Source organism: Erpetoichthys calabaricus, chromosome 14, assembly GCF_900747795.2.
Source record: "Erpetoichthys calabaricus chromosome 14, fErpCal1.3, whole genome shotgun sequence".
In the NCBI taxonomy this organism is placed as follows: Eukaryota; Metazoa; Chordata; class Cladistia; order Polypteriformes; family Polypteridae; genus Erpetoichthys; species Erpetoichthys calabaricus.
The window spans coordinates 25,421,937-25,446,844 of record NC_041407.2 but is presented as its reverse complement, the minus strand read 5'-3'; the positions used below and the strand labels follow the sequence as shown (position 1 = coordinate 25,446,844).

The 24,908-nt window shown below is 40.1% G+C and overlaps 1 protein-coding gene across 1 annotated transcript in view; it reads right to left on the bottom strand.

The window, feature by feature from the left end:
* Positions 1 to 24,908, bottom strand: part of cep112 (centrosomal protein 112) — a 243,439-nt gene that overhangs the window by 182,205 nt on the left and 36,326 nt on the right. The window contains exon 6 of the mRNA XM_028819151.2: positions 20,282 to 20,359. Within this exon, the coding sequence (XP_028674984.2) occupies positions 20,282 to 20,359 (78 nt within the window). The remainder of the gene's footprint in view (positions 1 to 20,281; positions 20,360 to 24,908) is intronic.

Genomic DNA, 24,908 nt, shown 5'->3' with positions numbered 1-24,908 from the left:
TTTCTGTGCTGTTTTGGTGCCGGCTATCATAACATAAAGGGCACAAGGGTAAAAAGTGACAGGTCAGTGCCACAGGGGTAAACCTGCTGTTACTGTCAACATCACTCAAAATAATTATTATGCAAAAAGGGTGAGAAGTGTACACCTAAAGTCAGGGCAAAGTAATCTGTTGCCTTAGCATTCACAAAAGTGGTGCGAGGATGGCACAGGATATCAAAGGAGTTCACAATTAATAATGCAGGCATATCTGCTTTGGTTTTTGCAGCTGCCCTGTAACATGGCAAGTATTTTCCAGTGAATATGGGGGCCCCAAACCTCATACTCGTGCTGATCTAACACCCCACAGGCCCAAATGAGTTTGGCAACAGTTCACACAAGCAGTAGAATATGTTTCATTGTCTAGTTTGTTCTTTTTCATTAAAAAATACTTCAGGGCTTTGAGGCTTTAATAGTCTTTTTTTAACAGATCTTAATAAAAAAACTGTTTTTGAGAGACTACACCTGTCATGGATTAAAATAAACCTGGATGGGACACTAATCCATCACTCACTATCTCAGAATAAGTGATCGAGGTAGAATGAAAATATTACCAACCACAAAAAAATCATTCATGTAGTGTATGCCAAAACACGCTTGACCTAAATCAGGATTGTGGAGGTCTTGCCTACTCACCACTGCATCCATTCTTCTAAATGGATATTCTAGTATTCTTAAGAATCATTGGTCACAAGTTGAAATTGAGGAAAAGGTAAAGAAACGAAGACTAAAGAACATAAAAAGAAGTCAGAAATAAAGCGGTTGAAAACAATAAGGGTGCAAAATCATTTCAAGGTAGACCTTCACTTATCCACGTCCCTGTTATCCAGTTCCTTTACTAATCCGACATCGATTTCAGAATTCCACATATTGCCGGGCCACCACACCCACCTACTGTGCTCTGTTTTGGTGACGCTATATCTGTTTACATGTTGAAGTCCTCTTGTAAACAAAGGCAAGCATCGCCTTCTTGTTCATGTACAAGTCTGCACCACTTAATGACTATATCTAATTTTGAGCAGGCGTTTGAAAAGCGATTTCTGTCATTAAGCCGACCCACATAATTCAGAGTTTCTCAAATTTTTTGACAAATTCTTTAGCTGCCTTCAAAATGCTTCATAAACCACTTGTAGCATCCTGAGCTAGTAGTAAAGTGCACGTTATATTTACATTGTATTCCTAAGGAAAAAGAACCTGCTCTACCCTTTCTTATACAGCTCCTCTGTTTTTGTGAGATCAGTCCAACTGGTCATTGATGTTGACACCTAAGAGTGCACCACCTCTACATCCACTCCCAGAATAGTGGCCAAATGAAGAGGCTCTTTGATGCACTGCAAGTCAAAAACCATTTCCCTTGGTTTTGCTGATGTTATGATTCACACAATTCTCTTTGTATCAAGAAGTAAACTTCTCAACCTGACATCTCTACTCTGTTTCATCCCCCTTATCAATACACCTTATAAGTGCAGAATTATCTGTGAATCTATGCAAGTGACATGACCTGGTATTATATTTAAAGTCTGAGGTAAATATGACCAGAAGTGGCAAATGGAGAAATTAAGCCCAAGCCAGTATGCCCCAAATCATCATTGTACATCACTCCTGTTTTGTAACACTGCAATTTCTTTATTAATTACAACAATGATAGGCACAAACAAATCGAAAATGTATCATACAGTGAAAACATAGCCCTGGTAAACACTGTTCTGTAAGATTTGGAAAGATACCCACACAGAAACAATTCAGAGTCACCATTCAAACTAACACGGATGTCTTAGGGCTCATTTATACTTCACGCTGAGAATGCGTACGCGCACACATCATGGCTGCAACGCTGTCCTGGCGTTCATTTGACGCATCCTCTGAGCAGGTCCTCAGAAATTAACGCGACGTGTGCAAGAGTTGCAGTACCAGCAAAAATTCAGGGAGCGCAGTGTGATAAAAGTTGGAATGTGACATAATAGTATCTGTTTATTATCTACATGTGACAGAAAGCCGCTTTGAGGATCCTACGGGATCAATGTGCCTGCTTCGATGTTTGATGAATGGTTCGATGTGGTGAAGCAAAATGCCAACATACAAATGCATTCGTGGTGCTTTTATATTCAAGCATCACATATTCCCGATTGTAATGACACGATACACTTTAAAAAAGTCTCACATACCATCTTCTGTACCGTGTTTTTTTTTTTTTTTTTTTTTGCACCTTCACAACAGCAACAGCAATGTACACAGTGAAAATGTGTATTTTGTTATTAAAGTGGAAATTTCTGCTTTAATCACAAAACGTCCACTTTAATCTTGTAGTTTACTTTATCATTAAAGTAGACCGTCGTAAACGTCATCTTAAAACTGACCCAGTTGTTAATCGCTACATGCTGCTGGGGCTTCCTCCTGAACGGACAGCAGCGGCAAGCAGCAATAGATCACCACCACACAGAACACATTAAATGTATGATATCCCAGCTCTCTGAACATTTAGATTCCTTAGATTTATACTTGATATCACTTTCATGATGAAATGCATCAAAGTATGCATGTTACATTTTACAGATGCATCGTCAATTTCGCTTACATAATAAATACTGTCAATAATTACACATATGGGGGCAGCACGATGGCAGAACAGTAGTGTTGCTGCCGCGTGGGGAGTCACGTTGCTGGTGTTCCATGCCTGGAGTTTGCATGTTTTCCTGGTGGGTTTCCAAACTGTGCTACGGTTTCCTTCCAAAGAGATGCGCATTTGGGGATTTGGTGATGCTAAAATGACACTAGTGTGTATGCGAGTGTTTGTATTTACCTTGCGATGAGCTGATGTGCCGTCCAGGGATTGTTTCTGCCTTGTACCCAATGCAAGCTGGAATGGGCACATCCCTGGATTGATGGATGTAATCATTCAACATCCTTTTCAGGGATATTGCAGGAAGGTGTGCTCGGAATTTAATGGGTGTTTCAGGCAATTCACAACACAGCGAAGCCAAACCTGTTCTCACCGCAATGACATCTCATACTGCCACCTGGTGGAATCTTCCAGATTTAAAACATGTGCGCAAGAATAAACAGTACAATGCTTGCGTAACAGTAGCATCTTCTGGAGCATCGCGTCGTATAAAGTATAAACTTTGCCTTATGAGACATGAAATATATACATCTCAGGACAGGCTGCTCATTCTGCCAGTCTTGTGTCAGCACATTCATGACTCGAGCACATGTATCCAATAGTATTAAACACAGTGACAGAAAGCTCATTGTAAAAGCTATGCATATCAGACAGCCTCAAGAGGGTCTTGCCCAGATTCCTCTTTATCACCTTTCACTGTCCACTGAAGAACGGCAACTTCGTAGTAAAGCATCTTCTCTAAACCAGACCTCAAAGTCACCTCTCCACAGCCTTGTTGTTAATTGTTCAGTTAAACGTACACTTGTTCGACTGCTCAGGAAAATCCAAAAGCAACCAGAAACATTTTGGCAGCCAGCACTCACTACTGACTGAGCCCTAATCTGCTTTTTTTGCAAGCAAAGACAATATGCCAGAAAAGCTTATACTTTATAATTAATTGCCAAAAGAACATCGACTGTATAGAATTAGATTGGGCGAAACTCATATAAATAAACTATCAAAAGAAACATTCAACAAAATGTTTCTTTTTGTTCATACGTTTGTCATACAAAAGTATGACAGTAATCCTCACTTGCTAATGGCTCTCAAAGAATAAAAATATCAAAACTTTAGCATATTCATCAAATGAACACAGAAAACTGTTAAGAATAAGATATTAAGTATATATTCCTCACAGATTATGAATATGTGATATTCCAGAACTTGGTTGTCCCAGTCATGAGTCACCTGAGGTGTTTGCCAGATGGAAGCAGGGTGAATAGATGGCAGTGTGGGTGCAATAGGCTAAATAAGGTCTTGATGAATTTACATTTCGAGTGCTGAAAATGGTGCCCAGGAATTTCAGTCACACAATTTCATCCTTGGTGTCAGCAAAACCAAGAGGTTGGTTATAAACTTCAAGAAGAAGAAGACAGAGTACACTGCAGTCTACCTACACTGGAGAAAATGCTGATGAGAGGGTGAGCAGTTTTAATTATTTTTGGAGTAACCACCACTCACAAACCTAAGTGGGCACAACACATTCTTTATCAAAATCACTAATCAGCACCTGCACCTCCAAAGATGTCTGAGGGCAGATTGAATTGTTTCACACGTTCTATCTAACTTCTAGAAATGCACAGTAAAGTGTATCCTCACTAGCTGCATCTCATTCTGGTAGACCACCTCAAGAATGTAAGGTGAAAACTAATAGTACAAGCACCCAGCTGTCTTTTAAAAGGCAGCAGAAAATATTATCAGCTCACTTGCTGCCTCAGAAAGGGAAACGGACCCCTCAGCCATCCTGTAAAGCTGTTTTTAAACTCCTCTCTTCTGGAAAATGGTGCAGGACCAGACCAGTGGCACTCACAGATAGATCTCACACCAGTTGATTTAGGATATAGATGTATATATATATATATATATATATATATATATATATATATATATATATATATATATATAGATGTATATATATATATATATATATATATATATATATATATATATATAGATGTATATATATATATATATATATATATATATATATATATATATATATATATATATATTTATACAGTGGTGTGAAAAACTATTTGCCCCCTTCCTGATTTCTTATTCTTTTGCATGTTTGTCACACAAAATGTTTCTGATCATCAAACACATTTAACCATTAGTCAAATATAACACAAGTAAACACAAAATGCAGTTTGTAAATGGTGGTTTTTATTATTTAGGGAGAAAAAAAAATCCAAACCTACATGGCCCTGTGTGAAAAAGTAATTGCCCCCTGAACCTAATAACTGGTTGGGCCACCCTTAGCAGCAATAACTGCAATCAAGCGTTTGCGATAACTTGCAATGAGTCTATTACAGCGCTCTGGAGGAATTTTGGCCCACTCATCTTTGCAAAATTGTTGTAATTCAGCTTTATTTGAGGATTTTCTAGCATGAACCGCCTTTTTAAGGTCATGCCATAGCATCTCAATTGGATTCAGGTCAGGACTTTGACTAGGCCACTCCAAAGTCTTCATTTTGTTTTTCTTCAGCCATTCAGAGGTGGATTTGCTGGTGTGTTTTGGGTCATTGTCCTGTTGCAGCACCCAAGATCGCTTCAGCTTGAGTTGACGAACAGATGGCCGGACATTCTCCTTCAGGATTTTTTGGTAGACAGTAGAATTCATGGTTCCATCTATCACAGCAAGCCTTCCAGGTCCTGAAGCAGCAAAACAACCACAGACCATCACACTACCACCACCATATTTTACTGTTGGTATGATGTTCTTTTTCTGAAATGCTGTGTTCCTTTTACGCCAGATGTAACGGGACATTTGCCTTCGAAAAAGTTCAACTTTTGACTCATCAGTCCACAAGGTATTTTCCCAAAAGTCTTGGCAATCATCGAGATGTTTCTTAGCAAAATTGAGATGAGCCCTAATGTTCTTTTTGCTTAACAGTGGTTTGCGTCTTGGAAATCTGCCATGCAGGCCATTTTTGCCCAGTCTCTTTCTTATGGTGGAGTCGTGAACACTGATCTTAATTGAGGCAAGTGAGGCCTGCAGTTCTTTAGACGTTGTCCTGGGGTCTTTTGTGACCTCTCGGATGAGTCGTCTCTGCGCTCTTGGGGTAATTTTGGTCGGCCGGCCACTCCTGGGAAGGTTCACCACTGTTCCATGTTTTTGCCATTTGTGGATAATGGCTCTCACTGTGGTTCGCTGGAGTCCCAAAGCTTTAGAAATGGCTTTATAACCTTTACCAGACTGATAGATCTCAATTACTTCTGTTCTCATTTGTTCCTGAATTTCTTTGGATCTTGGCATGATGTCTAGCTTTTGAGGTGCTTTTGGTCTACTTCTCTGTGTCAGGCAGCTCCTATTTAAGTGATTTCTTGATTGAAACAGGTGTGGCAGTAATCAGGCCTGGGGGTAGCTACGGAAATTGAACTCAGGTGTGATACACCACAGTTAGGTTATTTTTTAACAAGGGGGCAATTACTTTTTCACACAGGGTCATGTAGGTTTGGATTTTTTTTCTCCCTAAATAATAAACACCATCATTTAAAAACTGCATTTTGTGTTTACTTGTGTTATATTTGACTAATGGTTAAATGTGTTTGATGATCAGAAACATTTTGTGTGACAAACATGCAAAAGAATAAGAAATCAGGAAGGGGGAAAATAGTTTTTCACACCACTGTATATATATATATATATATATATATATATATATATATATATATATATATATATATATATAGATATATATATCTTGTAAATGTCTTTACAGTCTGACTGGCATAACAACTGTGATGGAGAGTGAAGGCTTATCTGGCCCGAAGGCCATAACGGAAGAACAGCACGGAGGGAAGCACAAACTGGCCAGGATATTTTGCGATCTTCATCTCAGTCCAGGTAAAAGTTCATCCCTTCCTATGAGAGGTGGCAATTTGTCCCTCACAACTAATCCCAATTTGAACACCCACAGGTTTTCATATCACTTGGGAGTTTGGAAGCGCAGTCCTGTTGGGGTCCTTGGGTGCTGACTTGCAATGCCAGGTCCAACATAAAAAAAGGCTGCTCATTTCACTCAGGGTGTCAGAGTCAGGAGGAGGAGACAACACTCACCTGGAGGAGTAGAAAAGGACTGAACATTATCTTTACTTGCATTGCTGTGGCTGTGCCTGATTGTAAAAGTACTGTCTTTAAATAAAAGAACTGTGTTTGAACCTGGAATTGTCCTTGTTCTGATTGTGTCTGAGGGTTTCGGGCTCAGTGGTGTAGCCTTGTGGTCACATTATTGGCGTAGTCAGCAGGATTCAAGGCAATCTGTTAGTATCGTCTGTAACCACAAGGGGTACCAGTGTGCCTCAAAACCAAGACACAATAACCTCCAACACGTTTTTAAAACAAAGTATTTTTATTCACAGATGGCTCTTCTTTTACAAACTCCTCTCCAAATATCAGCCACAATTACAAAATAAATACAATTCTTCCTCCTTAACTAATTTTGCTGATTCAATGTCAGGCAGCAGGCTCCCTTTTAATGCTGGACCTGAAAATGCTTCCGGTGCTACACCATATCTTCTGGGAAGCACTTCCTGGAAATAGAAAACGCATCGAGGTCCTCCAGTGACATCACACTTTATCGGTACATAAGGACCCCAAAAGGGCTGCATTTCCAGACTCCATATCCCACGGACTCCTGCGAGTATCCCAACTGGATTGCCATACGAGGACCACTGCCACATGCTGTTTGGGGGATGGAACAGCTCCCGATTCTAAGCTTCTAGTAGTCTGTCCGTTAAATGATACCGGCCAGGCACAAAGTTATGTCTCCTTCCTGCTGGTCAGTTTGCAGTTCTGCTCTAGCCTCCTGTCCAGGTAATGAATCATTCTCTTTCCCGGCCTGGATGCCCATTCTCCTCTTACACGTCCTATATTATTTTGACCAATACTAGTACATCGGACCACAATACAACCAGTACCATTATACCTAACCAAGATGGGCATTTTAAATATAAATATACAGAGGAGGTTGGGAGCATGCACTGATTACAGTGCGTTGCCACACGGCAAACCACCCGGGGATATATATATAGTCTCAGCCCAACTACAGACATACACAGGACTCCCATTGTCCAGAACACACTCGTTTATTTTGTTTTTCTTCTTTACAGCACACACACAGTGCCCAAATCCCCAACAATGCTCACTGTCCTTTTCTTTCTCATTCTCTTCTGCCGCCTCCACTCCTCTCCCACAAGCTGTTTTCTACCTCCTGACTCTGGCTCCCTGAATGGAGTGAGGCAACCCCTTTTATACTTCACTCGGATGTCACCCAGGTGCTCCCTGATGACCTTCCTGCAGCACTTTCTTGTGTGGTGGAAGGACTCCGGGTGTACCTAGTTCCTGTTCCGGCAGCACTTCCTGGTATGGCAGAAGTGCTGCAGTCCATGGCTCTGTAAACATTCAGGTGCCCCCTGGCGGTGGCCACGGGCCCCAACAAGGTTGAGCTTCTAAGCTCCAATCCCATGGCTCCGATGCAAAGCAGGGTGGCTGCCCTCTCGTGTCCCAGGGGAGATATAAAACAGAAGGACCGGGAGAGAGGCAATAAGTGTCCCGGCCGGGCAAGGTTCCCTGCCATGAGCCACAATATATCTATCTGTCTAAATATTTGTATATCTATATCTCTGTATACAGGTATATCTTAATCTCTGTATATATCTATCTCTACTGTATATATACAGGAAGTGCATATATACAGTATACACACTAAAATGCTAGCTTTAACAAGTTAGCCTGAGTAAAAACACCTTCTAATTGAAAAGTAACAGCAATAAGCAAAACTAAGAGAAAGGCTGCCAAAGTATCTGCTGGGTATAGAAAGTTTCCTAAAGTGGGTAAAAGGTAGGGCACCTTTGTGTAGACCTGGCAAATTTAAAGAATTTCTTTTGGTACACCAATCATGTAAACTATTTACATAAGTGGGTTTATACAAGAATAAACTATGTTCATGGACTGCAACTGTGCAATTACATAGGAATGTCGGCTAATGATGACAAGTTAACAGACGTGATTTATCTTTATGGTGACTTCCCTCAGTACTGTATGTCGATAATACTTAAGTAGCCGCTAGCAATCAACCAGACAAACAGGACCTTTTTTGGCCTCAGTAAAAGACCTCTTAAAGAGGGGCTTTAAGGAACATTAACATAGTTTCAAAATTTGACTACTGCTTGTAATAAAATCCTATAACAAAAAACACTGACACCCAAACACTCCGTTGTGGCTGATGCACGTAAATTACAAATTGTGTAGCATACATTGGTTAGAGATTTAGAATGTCATGTTCAAGGTCACATATCTTAACAGTAAAAAAAAAATGAAAAATACATCAATGTATTTAATCTTTTTAGGAACAATTTCCTTTGGTCTAAGGTATAGAAGAAATACTGTTGGACTTACTTATCTTGGCCTTCTGTATCTTAGACTAACTACAAACAAATTTAATTTTAATAAGTAACAGAAGTGTAATCTATTCTTTTCAAGTGAATCACATCCAGGTAAAGTGGCTTGCCGAGAGTCTGGTAGTTTAACCTGCATCCGTGTGGTTTTTAGTCTTAGAAGATATTTCATGCTACATGTCAGCTTTGTTATGAACATCCTGTTACTGTACATGGTCAAGTGATACAGAAGCAGTATACAGTGGAACCTCGGTTTGCAAGCATAATTCGTTCCGGAAACGTGCTCGCAGTCCAAAGCACTCGTATATCAAAGTGAATTTCCCCATAAGAAATAATGGAAACTCAGATGATTTGTTCCACAACCCAAAACTATTCATATAAAAATGATTAATACAAAATATAAAGTAAAAATACATAAAACAAATTAACATGCACTTTACCTTTGAAAAGAATCATGGCTGGTGTGAGTGAGTTTCTAAACTCTTGTGGGATTGCACCCAACAGGACAACACACGGAAGAGCGTCCCAAAGCAATCGCAGTCTCCCAGCGCTGTAGCAGTTCGCCGTAAAAGCGAATCCGAAAAGATCGCGGACATGCTATTAGCACCTGCCGTCGATGGGTGATACAAGGAACAAGGAACATTATAAATGCGCAGGTCCCTGCCTGCTGTGTCTGTGTATAGGAGAGAGGCAGATCCCGCTACAATAAATAACCGTGCTGTTGCTGTTTCAAGCTGAATAAAGCTGGTGTTGCTAAAGTACTGAGACTCAGCTTCATGTTTTAGGGTGCAAGACGGGGACTCGCACGTCACAGCACACGCACGCACGCACACATACACACATACGAGCGCGCGTGTGCACACACACGCTATCGAGTGAGCACACACACGCGTGCACACACACAGTCACAATGCTGCAGTAAACAGTATACGCTCGTACGGGTGTTGACTATATGAGTGAGGCACGCCGACTCAGACGGAGAATAGGAGACGATTGCCCACAATCCCGCAGCGAGAGAGAGAGAAGAACCATCAGCTCAGCTGTGATCACATGACACTCAGCAGACAAAGCGTATTCATACTACTCGTACTGCAAGACCTCGCTCGTTTATCAAGTCAAAATTTATTAAAAATTTTTGCTCGTCTTGCAAAACACTCGTAAACCAAGTTACTCGCAAACCGAGGGTCCACTGTACTGTGCACCCAAATTTTTAAAAGGGTACAGAGAATGATATTTGAATTACAATTTTCTACATAACATGATCTAAGCTTGAGAGTAAGCACTTTAATAACTAAACCTGTTAGCATTTAAAATCAACAACACATGTATCATTAATGGGAGAAACTGCTAAACATTTGGCAATCAGGTTAGTATAAATGGATAACTGTCCAGAACCGATCGCAAGATGGGTTTTAGAACTGCCTCGACCAGAAAGTGAGGCAAACATTCAACACATGGATGGAAGAGACGGAGAGATGGGATGTAAAAGAAATGGTTGGTGTGGTGACTGTTATGGGAAAGTGGGTGAGCCACTCCACTAGACCAATATGGGTTCACCCCTATTTTCTCAGATACAGCAGGTTCCAAAATATACAAACAGGCTAAATCGGAATTAAAACAATTACTCTGTAAATAGGGAAGAGCTGCTCCATGAACTTTAAGAGCCTCACAGTGCTATGTTACAGTAATATTACATCATATAGCTGGAGAATGGTCCTTATCCTCTCAAAACTTAGCTATGCATGAAAGTCATACTGAGGCTAACATGTCCAAGCTACTTCATAATGTCACTGTAGAATGGGGAATTGGAAGAAAAATTGTTAGCCACTGACAACATGGCGACTATGCTTGTTGCAGCTTTCCCACGTTAAATGCAATGCACACACATTAAACATTGCAGCTCAGTGCACATTCTAACTACCAGCTGCTGCGCAGCTCCTAGAATAATAAGGTGCACTACTGGGTTTTTCCCACAGAAGCACCCAAGGCCTTCAATCTTTGTAGCAAAAGCAGAAATTGTTGGATCTTCCAAAGCACAGGCCGATTACCGATGTGCCAACCCAGTGTAACATGATATGATATGGCACTGCCTGTATTAAATTTCTTAATTCCACGTATGTCTGTTGTTAACAGTTATGAATTTACTTGTTCACATCTATACTAATAAAAGCAAAGCCCTCACTCACTCACTCATCACTAATTCTCCAACTTCCCGTGTAGGTGGAAGGCTGAAATTTGGCAGGCTCATTCCTTACAGCTTACTTACAAAAGTTAGGCAGGTTTCATTTCGAAATTCTACGCGTAATGGTCATAACTGGAACCTCTTTTTTGTCCATATACTGTAATGGAGGAGGCGGAGTCGTGTATCGCGTCATCACACCTCCTACATAATCACGTGAACTGAAAACAAGGAAGAGCCACAAAGAGCGCTTAAGAAAACATTCTCCGTTAACCCTCACACTCCCCCCGCCCTTCCGCACATCACGGCATTTTCGTTAATGAAGTGACGTAATACTCCAGCTCCACCTTCTTCACAAGTTCATTCACCAAATTATTTGTCAATTATATTTCACAGTAAGAATTTACAGCACGACTCAAACGCGGGAACGAAGGTAAATGACGTTAATTGTTGAGTGTCTTTTAATATTGTGTAAGCATACATATTAACACATGTGCAATTAAACGTGTGCATTTACGAGGTGATTTCTCAGGCTTAAAAGCTCGCCTTTTATTAAAAAGGTAAATGCAAACTGTTTTCATTCTGAAGGGTACAAACCACGTTGGAGTTCAGCCGTTAAACGCGCAAAAATGTCGGTACACCAGATAAATAAGCGCAACATATTATCAGTTGTATTGTATGCTTACAATACATATAGAAATGTGTTAATCTTTAACTAATAGTATGGGATGGTGTTTTTCGACTCATCTACAGATGCCGATGGAGACCAGAACTGCTTTGGAAAAATATGAACGCCTTGGGGCCGATCTGGAAGAAGGTAGCGCAGCGCCTTGATTTAAACGATTCCATGTCTTGGTGGGTTTGCGTAGCTTATTGTCAATATATTTACACCTGTTTTTAAGACTTATTGACTGAAATGGGCTTTCACGAAAAAAGTTAGGACTTTGCTACAGGATACACCCTCCACAAGTTAAGGAAGTAAAAATAAAGGTATATATTTCTGTTTTATTTAAACCTTTTAAGTTTGTATGCATAGCCCCATTTGGCTGTTTTAGTTTTTTTTTTTTTTCTTTCTTCAGTAATATTTAATCTCCTTAAAGAAAAACAACATATGCATTTGACTTTTTTTGTATCTCTTTAGTAATATTTTAGTGTAAAAGGATAACCAGTATTTAAACCTTTTATGTTACTTTATAAAGTTATTTTACACAATGTTGAAAAATTAATAAGAATGCTACATATTTTGGCAGCTGCTGCTTTAATTTTCATATGAAATGAAAAAAGCTCTCCAAGAGAAAACCTCAATGAAGAAGAAACAGTTTGCACTATCTAAAAAGGAGAAACCCTCATTTATAAAGGTTTGCTGCAGATGACTTAACTGAAAATAAATGAATAGTTCCTATGTGTATAATACATATTTATCTATTTGACTTATGCCTTTATTCCAGCAACTTGCAACATCTGAGGTACAATTTGTTACATTACTTTTGTTTTTTGCAGCACAGGCAGGTGAAGTGACTTCCTCAGGGTCACACAGTGGTGTCAGTACCAGGATTTGAACTAACAAGCTCCGGGTTTGCTGAACTATTACTGAAGAAAGAAAAAAAACAAAAACGGGCAAATGGGGCTATGCATACAAATGTCCATCCATCCATTATCCAACCCGCTATATCCTAAATACAGAAGCCAATCCCTGCCAACACAGGGCACAAGGCAGGAAACAAACCCCGGGCAAGGTGCCAGCCCACCGCAGGGCGCACACACCCACACACCAGGGACAATTTAGAATCGCCAATGCACCTAACCTGCATGTCTTTGGACTGTGGGAGGAAACCGGAGTACCCGGAGGAAACCCAGACAGACACGGGGAGAACATTCAAACTCCACGCAGGGAAGCGAACCTTTCACTGCGCCACCATGCCGCCCGCATACAAACTTAAAAGGTTTAAATAAAACGGAAATATATACCTTTATTTTTACTTCCTTAACTTGTGGAGGGTGTATCCTGTAGCAAAGCCCTAACTTTTTTCATGAAAGCCCCTTTCAGTCAATAAGCCTTAAAAACAGGTGTAAAGCTAAACTTGCAGCACCGCTATTCAATTACACTTGCCTAACGCCTCTCCTAAGGGGAGATACTGTGGGATCTGGGCATCAGTCAAAGCACCAATCACAGGCCCGATTAGAAAGCGGGAAGCTGTGATTTGTCGTCTCCCTCCCATGTAACAATCACAGCCCGTGTTACAACGCACTATGTATGTATGTGTATATGTATATATGTATATGTGTGTGTGTATGTATGTGAATATATATGTTGATATGTATATATATATATATATATATATATATATATATATATATATATATATATATATATATATATGTGGATGTGTATATGTATATGTGTATATACATATATATATATATATATATATATATATATATATATATATAAATATATATATATATATATGTATATGTATATATATATATATATAAATATATATATATATATATGTATATGTAGATATGTATATATATATGTATATGTATATATATGTTTACATAACCTCTTTAACACCCTACTTCCCCGCTGCGAAGCGCGGGTATTTTGCTAGTTAAAGGATATATTTATTTGTACTACAATAACTTTAAAATGTCATGTTAGAGAGAAATGTTCTTTTCAATTAAAAAAAAAATCAGCAATAAATCACAATAATGAATCACGATACATAATGAATTGGCAGGCAAAAATTATTGCAATATCGAATTGAGAGGTCTCTGCCAATTCCCACTCTTAGCATTCACTATGGACTGTGTGACCTCCTTGGGGGACCACCGAGCCTCCAAACCCCGGACACAATTACATCAAGACAGTTCCAGGTACAAATAAATGCTTTTTATTCACAATACATTCTTAATTCCAGTTTTCAAAGCCCACACCACAATCACCAAGGAACATAATGTTTTGCCCGATGCAATCCCCCTCCATTCTCTGACTCAACCCTTGAAGTGTGACGGCTTCCTTTGATGATAGGCTCAGGAGTATTTCTGATGCCACACCTTGCATAAAGGAAGGGAGGTGTATTCCCTACAGCACCCCATGGCAGCACCCAAGGACATGACAGGGTCACCTTTCAAAAATGTCTGCCCCAGCCGATCCTGCGGGTATCCAGACTGGGGCCATACCACAGAAGCACTGCCCCTCTCATACTGGGGAATGAACTGTTCAGAATCTTCAGTCTCCCCCAGTCCTTCCACTACTCTTTCGTCCTGACTAGGATAGGAACCAATAACCTTTCTGTCCAGGTTACGCCTCCTCTCATGTTATTCTTCTATTATGGCCTACCAGCTGGGCAAGGATTCACCCTCCAACCCTGTAAGGACATCAGTCCGTCTACTTTGGCACTTACAACTGGCATTATACACCATACGATACATCTTCTTGGCAAGGCCCCATAGCATAGTGTTTAAAAAAAAGTGGACCACAAACAGCAAGGTTCAAAGTTCAGTCTCCACTGAAGACTCTGTGCAAGTCACTTATTCTGACTGTTGTGCAGAATTCAGCAAAAATATGGAAAGAACTGGTCCTGTACAGCACGTCGTTATGATCATCATTATAGAATCGTACTGTAAATTATAAAAAAAAAAAAAAAAATTAAGAAAAAAGTGTGACATAGGGGTCACGTCTATAGACTTAGTGACTCATTGTGTGACCCAGAGTTAGTAACTTCACCAGACAGTTTTCAAATTGGAGAAACATGGAAACAATCCAACTGCACAAGTGTGACTGTCGATTGCCTTGGGCAACAGCATCAGCTACATAAATTATTCAAAATCTACAGAAAAGGACATGTGCAACAGATAAGCAACAACTTTACTGAGGTTAATAGCATTGCAACATTTCTCATCACAGTGTGTGTAGTTAAAAAAAATAATAATAACATTGCAAGTATTTGTCTGAAAATATAATTTTCTTGTCCTTCATACTTTCATTTTCTCTGCTTAGATAGATGCTCAATTCATGTGAGAAATACAAAATGTGATAAAGAGGGTCTAGGCCAGTGGAACAAGAAAAAGCAGAAATGTGTTATTTAAGACTTGGCCGCAGCCCTTTATGGAACAGACATGGCATACAGGAACACATTTAACATCAACAGCAGAGAGGAAAAAGAGAGAGCGATCTGCCACTTGGTCAGCAGGCCAAGTGAGGAGTCATGGAGCACTACACAAGCTGACCGCTGTTCATTCCTGGACATCAATGGCCATGCACCAGGTGGGATTTGGTCAGAACACAACTTGCAAGGCGGCAGCCACTGGAACACTCCAGGACATGCTTCATATATGCTGTTTACACTCCAGAAGGTCAGCCTGACATTTGAACGGCGGAGATCAGCAGGTGGCCGCCACTTTGCACGAGAGCAGGACAGCAGCTGATGAGCTCACGCTGCTTTAGTTGAGGGAGCAGGTGGCAGGGATACCAGGGAGGTACGCCTCTGTAATATAGTCCCGGCACAATCCTGAAAAAAGTTCAGCCCATCTCCCCTCCCACTGCCCCAGATAGCATTACTGCACAAAGCAACCAAACACAGGCAGAGACACAAAATAAGAACAAAAGAGTAAATGTTACTCGTATCTTAGAAACCATCAAAAGAATATAAAGTTTCTGTATAGATGGGAGGTTTGTCTTTGTCTTAAAAAAAAAACAGACAAACAGAAGAATATGAAAGCAGGCCAGTTACTCGTATATCTTGAATGAATATATCGCATCAGGAGAGGTGGCAGTAGCTCTCAGGCACGCACACACCTAAATATGACCTTATGAATGGAGAATGAGGATGGGGAGAGAACAGGAGAGTAACTGAGTGAGCGAGAAAGAACGTAACAGCAATCAAGGTCTCTCTGCAAGTTCTGCTATCTCTAAACAGGACAGAGATAAGGACTTGAGAATGATCCGGCAGTATATGTGCAGCACCTACTGTATAAAAGTATTCACCTCCTTGGAAGTTCTCATATTTTTTTGTATTATGCAACATTGAATAACTGGGCTTAATTACTTTTTTGACATTGATCAACGTGAAAAGACTCTTTATAATGGTCAAAGAGAAAACAGATCTCTGCAAAGTGGTCTGAATTAATCACAAATATAAAATGCAAAGTAATTCACTGCATAAATATTCACTCCATTAATATGACACACCTAAGTCATCACCGGCACAGCCAATTGGTTTTAGAACTCATGCAATTAGCTCAATGGAGAGAAAATGTCTGTAGTTAAGGGGTTTTAATTGTTTGCAGTACAAACGCCCCTGAAATGTGGAAGGTCCAGTATTGTGGCCTAAACAACACAATGAAGACAAAGGAACAACCCAAGAAACTCTGTGAAAAGGTGATTGAAAAGTACAAGTCAGGAGATGAAGACAGGAAACCCACTGAATGTCCCTTGGAGTCCAGTTAAATCAGTCACTAAGAAATGGAAAGACTACGACACAGCTGTAAATCTGATAGAGCGAGCCATTAACAAATACTGAGTGATCACACAAGACGATGACTAGTGTGAGAGGCCATCAAGAGACCTATGAGAACTCTGAAGTCTGTCCGAGTGCTTAGTCAGTTGCAGCTTAATGTGAGTGTGCAAAGACAAAACTCACCCATGGCACAGCTAGATTTTGCCAGAAGATACATGAAAGACTCTGAAATTAGCTGGACCAAAATTGAGCTTTTTACCATTGAACTAAGCGTAGAGACAAACACCCTCACATTACCCATAAACACACCATTTACACCGTGAAGCAAAGTGACATCAGGCTGTGGGGATGCTAATCTGCAGCAGGTTCTGGAAGTCTTGTGAGGGTACAATGAATGCTGCAAAATATGGGGAAATCTTGGAGGAAAACCTGATGCAGTCTTTAAGAAACCTGCACTTTTGGAGAAGATTTATTTTCAAGCACGACAATGACTCCAAGCATGATGTCACAACTACCCAGGAGTGGCTTAAAAACAACAATGTTACTACCCTGGAATGGCACAGTCAGAGTCCAGATCTCAATCCAAGTGAGAATTTGTTGCTGGACTTGAAAAAGGCTGTTCACTGATGATCACCATGACACCCGATAGAGCTTAAGCAGTATTGCAAAGAAGAATGGAGAAAAATGGCAGAGTCCAGATGTGCAAAGCTGACAAAGACCCAGGCAAAGAGACTCAAGGCTCTCATGGCTGCCAAATACTGAATTGAAGGAAACGACTATTTATGCGATCAATTAGTTTGTCTTTTATATTTGTGATTCATGTTGACTACACTGCAGAGATCTGTTTTTACTTTGGCATTAAAAAGTCTTCTTCTGTTGATCAATGTTAAAAAGTGCCAAATAAATTCACTGTTATTCACAATAAAATGTGGAAACGTCCATGGGGGTGAATACTTTTTATAAGCACTTCACATAAGATTTCTGCAAAGCCCTTATCCTTGTGGTTGTCACATGAAAAATATCTGGCAGCAAAAAGCACTGGAAACCAATGACATGTTGAATCTTTAATGCAATATGAATCTACCCCATCGTTCGTATGTAAGCACAGACATGGTATTCTTTGTGATACATACAGTAAAGATATTTAAAGAAAGATTAACACATACATACTTAACTCTCACATTCTAAAAAACTAATCATGTACACCAATATGCCAGAAACCCTTCCCTTCACTTAAGAATCTAAACTAGTAAATCAGTGCACCATTCTAGACAGGTTATCAATTACTGAATCTGTGCACAGGATGCCAGTCACTGGGCACTAGGCCAGCTACCCTAAGTGAGGCTGTGAATTTCGTGCTCGTTTTTATATGCATACAACATGGAATAGTGATGGGAACATGAGCTTTAGTGTTTCAAGGATGTGGATATAAGTATATTAGATCAATAGATACATACAACAGATATATGTATATTTTATCGAGTAGCAGTTGTTTGTGGGAGCAATACACCCTTGGAGTTGTATGGAGTCGTAGTGTTTGTAAGTAAGAGTCTGCAATGGTTAAAAATATGCCCCATAGGCAAACTTCCTGGTTAGTCTAAATGGTGTGCTGGTTATGACTGAGCAAAACCTGCCAGTAAGAATGTCATTCAATAAGAACTGTGGCACGCACTTCATGGAAACTGCCTGCTATTTTGCAAATCATCTTGACCTCTTCCTCCAATCAAGTTACCCCCTATTCATCATTAATCATTAGTATGCTCTTCCTACAATGAAAGTAGTCATTCTGTTTCTCCATACTGCCAATCAGTTGACCATCTTTGATTATGAGAGCTTGGACTCATTTAGCATCTCCCAGTCTCTATGAGTGAAGATCAGGGGTCTCCCAACTCTGGTACTGGAACGCTACTGTGGCTATAGGTTTTCATTCTAACCTTTTTCTTAATTAGTGACCAGTTTCCGCTGCTTATTTACTCTCTTGCCTTAATTTTAATTGACTTGCTATTTCAGGCTCAGACCCCTTAATCATTTTTTTTTTTTTACTTTCTTGTATACAAAGTGTAGGGAAAGTATTGTAATCATCCAAAAATTCAATGTTGAGATTTTCATAAATCTCAATGTTTTAGACTTCCCAGAGTCCAAAAATACCATTTTTGGAATTATGTCTGTGTGTAAACACGATAGCTTGAGTACGCTTTCACTTGCGTTATCCAAATTTTGCATACAAGTATTAAGTATAAAACATAGATATCTATCAACTTTTGGGCTATTTCCGTTAACCGAAGTGGTACTTTTTTTTTTTTTTTTTTCTTTTGTTCATGCAGCTGCAGAGTCCGATTTATTCACCTTTACTTTTATAATAATTGTTCAATATATTATTAATTTGATTTGTTGTTGATGGTTCTTTAATGTACATAATACAAAAATATAAGCATTGTCTTGCTGTTTACTACTCAAATATCCATCCCCATATCTGAGTATACAATAAAGTCTAGAGGAGACCACTCCCAATCTTGTTTTTCCTTAATTAGCAGCCAAACAATAATGAGATGCAAAATGAGCCAACACATGACCAGCAACCTGTGTCCACCATACAACATCTGAAAATAAAGAAGGGTGGAGGTCTCAGTAATGTTGATCTGCTCAGGTCCACAAAACATTTTGACGGTGTTCTTAAGGAAAAAAAAATGAAAATCAACAGTTTTGGGAATGTCTGCTGTGGCAGAATGGGAGCAGAAACAGGCAATGGAGTTTGAGGCCCTGACTTAGCTAGTCATCTGTTGGCTCACTTCACATCTCATTTCTGTATGGGTGCCGTTTATAGAAAAAAAAAATCAAGCAATTCAGAGGACTGTATCTTAAAACACAAGGCAATTATAATGAAGACAAAAGAATTATTTAGCTGGACAAACTGGTCACTGATTTTAAAAAGGGTCAGAATGAAAACCTGTAGCCACAGTGGTGGTCCAGGACCAGAATCAGAGATCCCTGGTATAGATTAACCAGTGACCTTTGCTGGGAGGACTTCAAATCATTTAGCTACTCATTACACCTTGCCATTAAGGATAACATTCACTTCCTTCTTTATCCAAGTCATAAGACATCATCCTCTTTCCCAAACTCAAGCCAATAAGGATCCCAGTTTCTTATTTATATTGCATCCCTTAATGATTCAGTTCAATGACTTAGGATCACTCCAACCTCATGTCCCTCGCAATTAGAAAGGGACAGTGTCCCTGCCAGTGTGAAAGTCTGTCAATAATGATTTTTGTCATCGAAGAGTCGTATCTTAAAGTTTACATTGCAGTAAATGAATCCCCACTCTAATCCTGACAGTAGGAACCTTACTATACCCTGAGAGCAAAGATGACACTTGTCACTAAACATCCTTATTGCTTATGCATACTCTGCCAATAATTATGTCCCCAAAAGGTTCTAGTCAGTGTGGATCTCAATCATTTACTGCCCTCTTCTGGTAAAGATGCCACACATGCTTCATCCTTACCCAGGGCTCTATAGATAAATGAAGGCTTGCCCTACCCCAAGGTTCCAGCTGTTGAGGCGAGTTTCCACGTCGCTGTCATCAGATGAACTCAGGATGTCTTTTCGCCGATCATTCTGAAAACAGAAGACATTTATTAGTTCAGCATGAGGTGTTCACTTTCTGAGGTCTGTAAAAGCCAGGCAGGCCTTTACAAGCAGTACCAGAACGTCTGTTTGAACTTCACATTTAACCTAAAATGTGTGCCTAAGCCATTCTAAGTAATATGACAATATTGAAATATAATAATAATGTGTCTAGTAATTATCATTCTACAATATATACAAGAAAGCAAAGTGACTGTGGAATAAGGGGGCAGCATAAAGGATGAACAGTTGATACATTAGAGCTATGCAAATATGGCAGAGAGTTGACAAAGCTTTCACAGACTGAGCAGGGCGACTGACTGGGTTGGACTAGGCTGGCTTCTTTTAAAAATTACATAAAGGGAGATGCTGGCCCCTTCAGCATACAAATAAAAGTTATTTTACTAACAAGAAAAAGTTAGCAAACATTCCAGTTGCTCCAATATCTTATCCTACTTGTTCATAAAGACTGTTAGGCTGCATTCTGGAACGATAATCAAAATGGTCTCTTTTACAAATGCACATTCTGTTCATTTCTATAGTATACATTAAACTATGTAACTGGGAGAATTCTGTTGGATCAACTTCATGGATGCTTCTGAAACTCTTGATGACCTGACATGCTCTTAAGTTAATGGCATAATTCATTACTCGTCTCTGGACCACTTGAGGGGTGTTTTGTTTTAGACAGCTGTAGGTACCAGAGAGGAAGGAGAGGCATTCTGGTTGGGATAAGGGAAAGATTCATATCAGGCAAGAAGGCCATAATGGAAGGACTGGGTGGACAGGCATCCTGGGAGTAGTTCATCTCACTAAACGATAAGTGGCAGTGTTTCTCTGGGCTAAACCCGATCAGGACACGTGCAGTGTGGCACGGGAATTGGAGTCCGGATACGCAGCCCTGTCGGGGTCTTTGGGCACCGCTAGAGTGCGCTGCATTGGTTTCCGCACAAGCCGGAAATGCTCCAGAAGCCTTGGGCAGGAGACCTGAAGCAGTTCCCAGGTTCCTAGTTTAAAAGAAAGCATTGGGCAATGCTCTCTTGGAGGAAGAAGGAGAATTGTGTATGGTGTGTTTTGGTGGTGTTCGTATGAAGGTTTACTATCTTATATATAAATGCCTACTCGTGGAAGTGTGTCTGTCCCGGAAGTTTGAGGTGGAGTCGGCGTAAGGGCTCCACCTCTGAGGAAAGAGAAAACTCGCTCAGCCGCTAATAACACAAGCGAGGCCAGCACGTCAGCAAAACGAAACCTCAGAAGAAAGACAAAGTCGCTTAGCCGCTAACATCGGCAAACTGGTATCCCTTTTACTTTTCCTCCCGCCGCTAATGCACAAGAGATGTGAGCATGTCGACAAAACGAATTCTCCTAGGAGAGAGACGCCCAGAGTAGTTCCTTTCAATTACTGGACATCTCTACATTTCAATTTTTTTTTCTGAAAATTTCAATAGTTTCTAGGACATCGGGCTTTTTACAGCACGGGCTTACACAGCTAGTTGTCAAATAAAATCCTTTGTTGGAACCTAGAATTGTGTTGGGCATTTTTGTGTCTGTGGTTTGGAGCCCAGTGACTCCCTCATGTGGTTATACTATATAATGCAAGGTGCTATAACTTTTTAGTGCTCAGCTGCATAATCATTGGCACTTCTCCACCATGTGTTCATATATTTGGTATATTGTAGTAGAAATTGAATTGTGGGACAGTGATTAAAGTGAAAGGTAATGGGATTTGGCCAGCTGTGGCGGCCGCTTCACTGCTGAGGTCTACGTGAATGCAGTAGTGTTGTCCATTTTCTTTTGAGCAGTATCACGAAAAGCATTGCTCAGCACGGCAATGATGGTGATTTGATGGTTTTTCTTTAACTTTGATGAGAGCCCTGCTTTGTTGCAGTTTTCTCATACTGCTGGAGAAACCTACTCAACATTCAAATCTGCCTATATAAGATTATGACTGCGAGTGGATGGGAACTGCAGTTTTAGGGACTGAACATAATGTGCATTAGAGGTAACGCCAAGGCTATTGAATACTACTGCTACGCTTTAATGACTAAAATGTCCATTATTTGTTCACTGATGTATAGATTTTAATGCATACAGAATTGTAATTATTTACATGAATGTTTAATGAGATATGGAGTTTGCATATTCTCCCTATGTCTGTGTAGGTTTCTTTGCACAGTCCAAAGATTAGGTGAAGTGACAATCCTAAATCAACCCTAGTGGGTGGTTGAGGTGTGTTTGCCCTGTGATGAACTGAAGCCCTGTCCAGAATTTGTTCCTGCCTTCTGCCATATGCTGGCTGTGATAGGCTTCAGCAGACCCCCCACAGCCCTGTTCAACACTAAGTAGGTTAGAAAATGATTGACTGACTGACATAATATGCTGTAATGGGTACTGAAATTGGTATTGAATTTCAATTCCCTTCTTAGTATCGAGTCAGAATTTGAAGTTTGATACTGTGACAACCCTAATCATACAAGCATCAATTTAGAGTCATGTATCCATCTAATTTGCACATGATTAATGTAGAAGGAAAACAAAGTACCAGTAGAAAGTACATTGTGTGTACAGCTTTTCTAAATCTCATTCATTTAATTAAATGTAAATTCAGAGATGAAATGCATAAACAAGTAAACAAGTCATCAGACTTACAATGGAGTCCAATTACAAGCAAAAATAGCTCCTAAATGAGACTGGCTATAATAAAAACCCGCAGCCACTGCCTTCCTCCTTGTGCAGAGTACGCTATGCAGATTAGTAAAACACTTAAATGAATAGCATACAAATTGAATTTAACATTTAAATATCATTTCATGGTGTCAAAAAGACAAAAGATAATCTGCAAATCTGATGCACAAGGGGTGATCCATTTGGTATTAGCCTGAACCTGGAAGGAGTACTCAGTGCTGTCACTGTAGAATAAACTGTAATCAACAATTAAAGGGTGGCAGTGCGTGAGACATCAGACACTACAGGGATTACTTTTTGGTAATTTAACGATGAACGATTAAACCAAAGCAAGGCCTGCGTACAGTGAGTGTCCAGAATATTGACTAATGAAGTAAAGCATTATGGCATCTCACGTTTCAAGTGAAATCTCTAGCTAATGAATTCAAACTGGATTAACTTTAAGAAGCATTTTCTACCTGGTGATGAAACTTGGATACATCACTATGACCGAGTTTGAACAGTCAAAACAATGGCTGCAAGGTAGATTCTCCAACACCAGAGAAATTCACGCTCTAAGCAGGTGCTGACAAGATGATGTACTTAATTGTTTGCAGGGTTCACATTAGGGTCCCTATTGATTCAAGCCTCAAAAGGTTCATAAAACAGGTTAATATTACATTGATTTGCTTCGGCACTTGAAGTAATAAACCAGAAGGAACTAACAAGGAAAGCTGAGGACCATCCACCTACTTCATGGCAACGGCCCACACTCATGCTGCACAGATTGTAAAAACTATGGATTTAAAAAGACGCCACACCCAACAAATTCTTCTGACAGGGCCCTGATTGACTACCACCCGTATGATGGGCTAAATCCATAGGGTGCATTGCGTCCAATGAAAAAAATCTCAGATGAGTGGCTGCAGAACCAAGATAATATACTGTATCTGAGTTGCATAGAGCTTTGTGAATGTTATAATGAGTGTATTAATGTTCACATGGATTATATTAAAACAATAAAACTTTCTGGTTTTACTGATGTTACTCCAAACTGATCAGGCTCAAAATTTTTTGATCACTCCTCATATATCCATCCAAGGAGTGTCGGTGCCTACCCTGACATTAGGTGCTTTCCCACCAGAGATTTGTAAAATTCCCATTGCAGGAACTCAGGCTATTTGTAGTACCCGGTAAGTAGTTTCCAGCAGTACTTATTGTAGCTCCTATTCCAGGGTATGTACTTTCGTTCAACCAGAACAGAAACTATTGTGGATGGTTGTTGAATTGCGCTGAGTGGACTGACCACAAGCACTGATGCCACCTCACAAATCTATGAACATTTTGGACTTTGGAGAGTTATTAGTGGAGATAGAGTGCCACACTTTGTACCTTATTACTCTTAACAGCAGCCTCCCTGATTCATTATGCCATGCATAGCATCAAAGCAACAATCTCCCTTTTTGAAGTGGCAACAATAGCTTCCAAGCAATAAGGTTGTCCCTTATGAAAGCCAAATCACACCACACTTTAAACTGCATCTAAACTCTTCATAGCTGCTTCATACACTGCATTGAAGCAACAGTCTACCCCGTGAAGCCACTTACAACCAATAAGGTAGGGCGTCCCCCGTGAATTCCCGACCTTGCAGCATTTCACCCGGTATCACTCTTCATATCTGCTTCTCTGGTGCAAGGCACCATTCATCGCATCAAAGCATGAGAGCCAGAGGGTCGTGGAGGTGGTCCGTCAAGAACTCCTGAGCGCACCCCACTTTGCACGTTACATATTTTGGATTAAGGTTAAAATTCCTGTTGCACTGTAGCAATGCAACACACAAAAGTAACCAGGGCCTACATCATATAGGAACTCATTG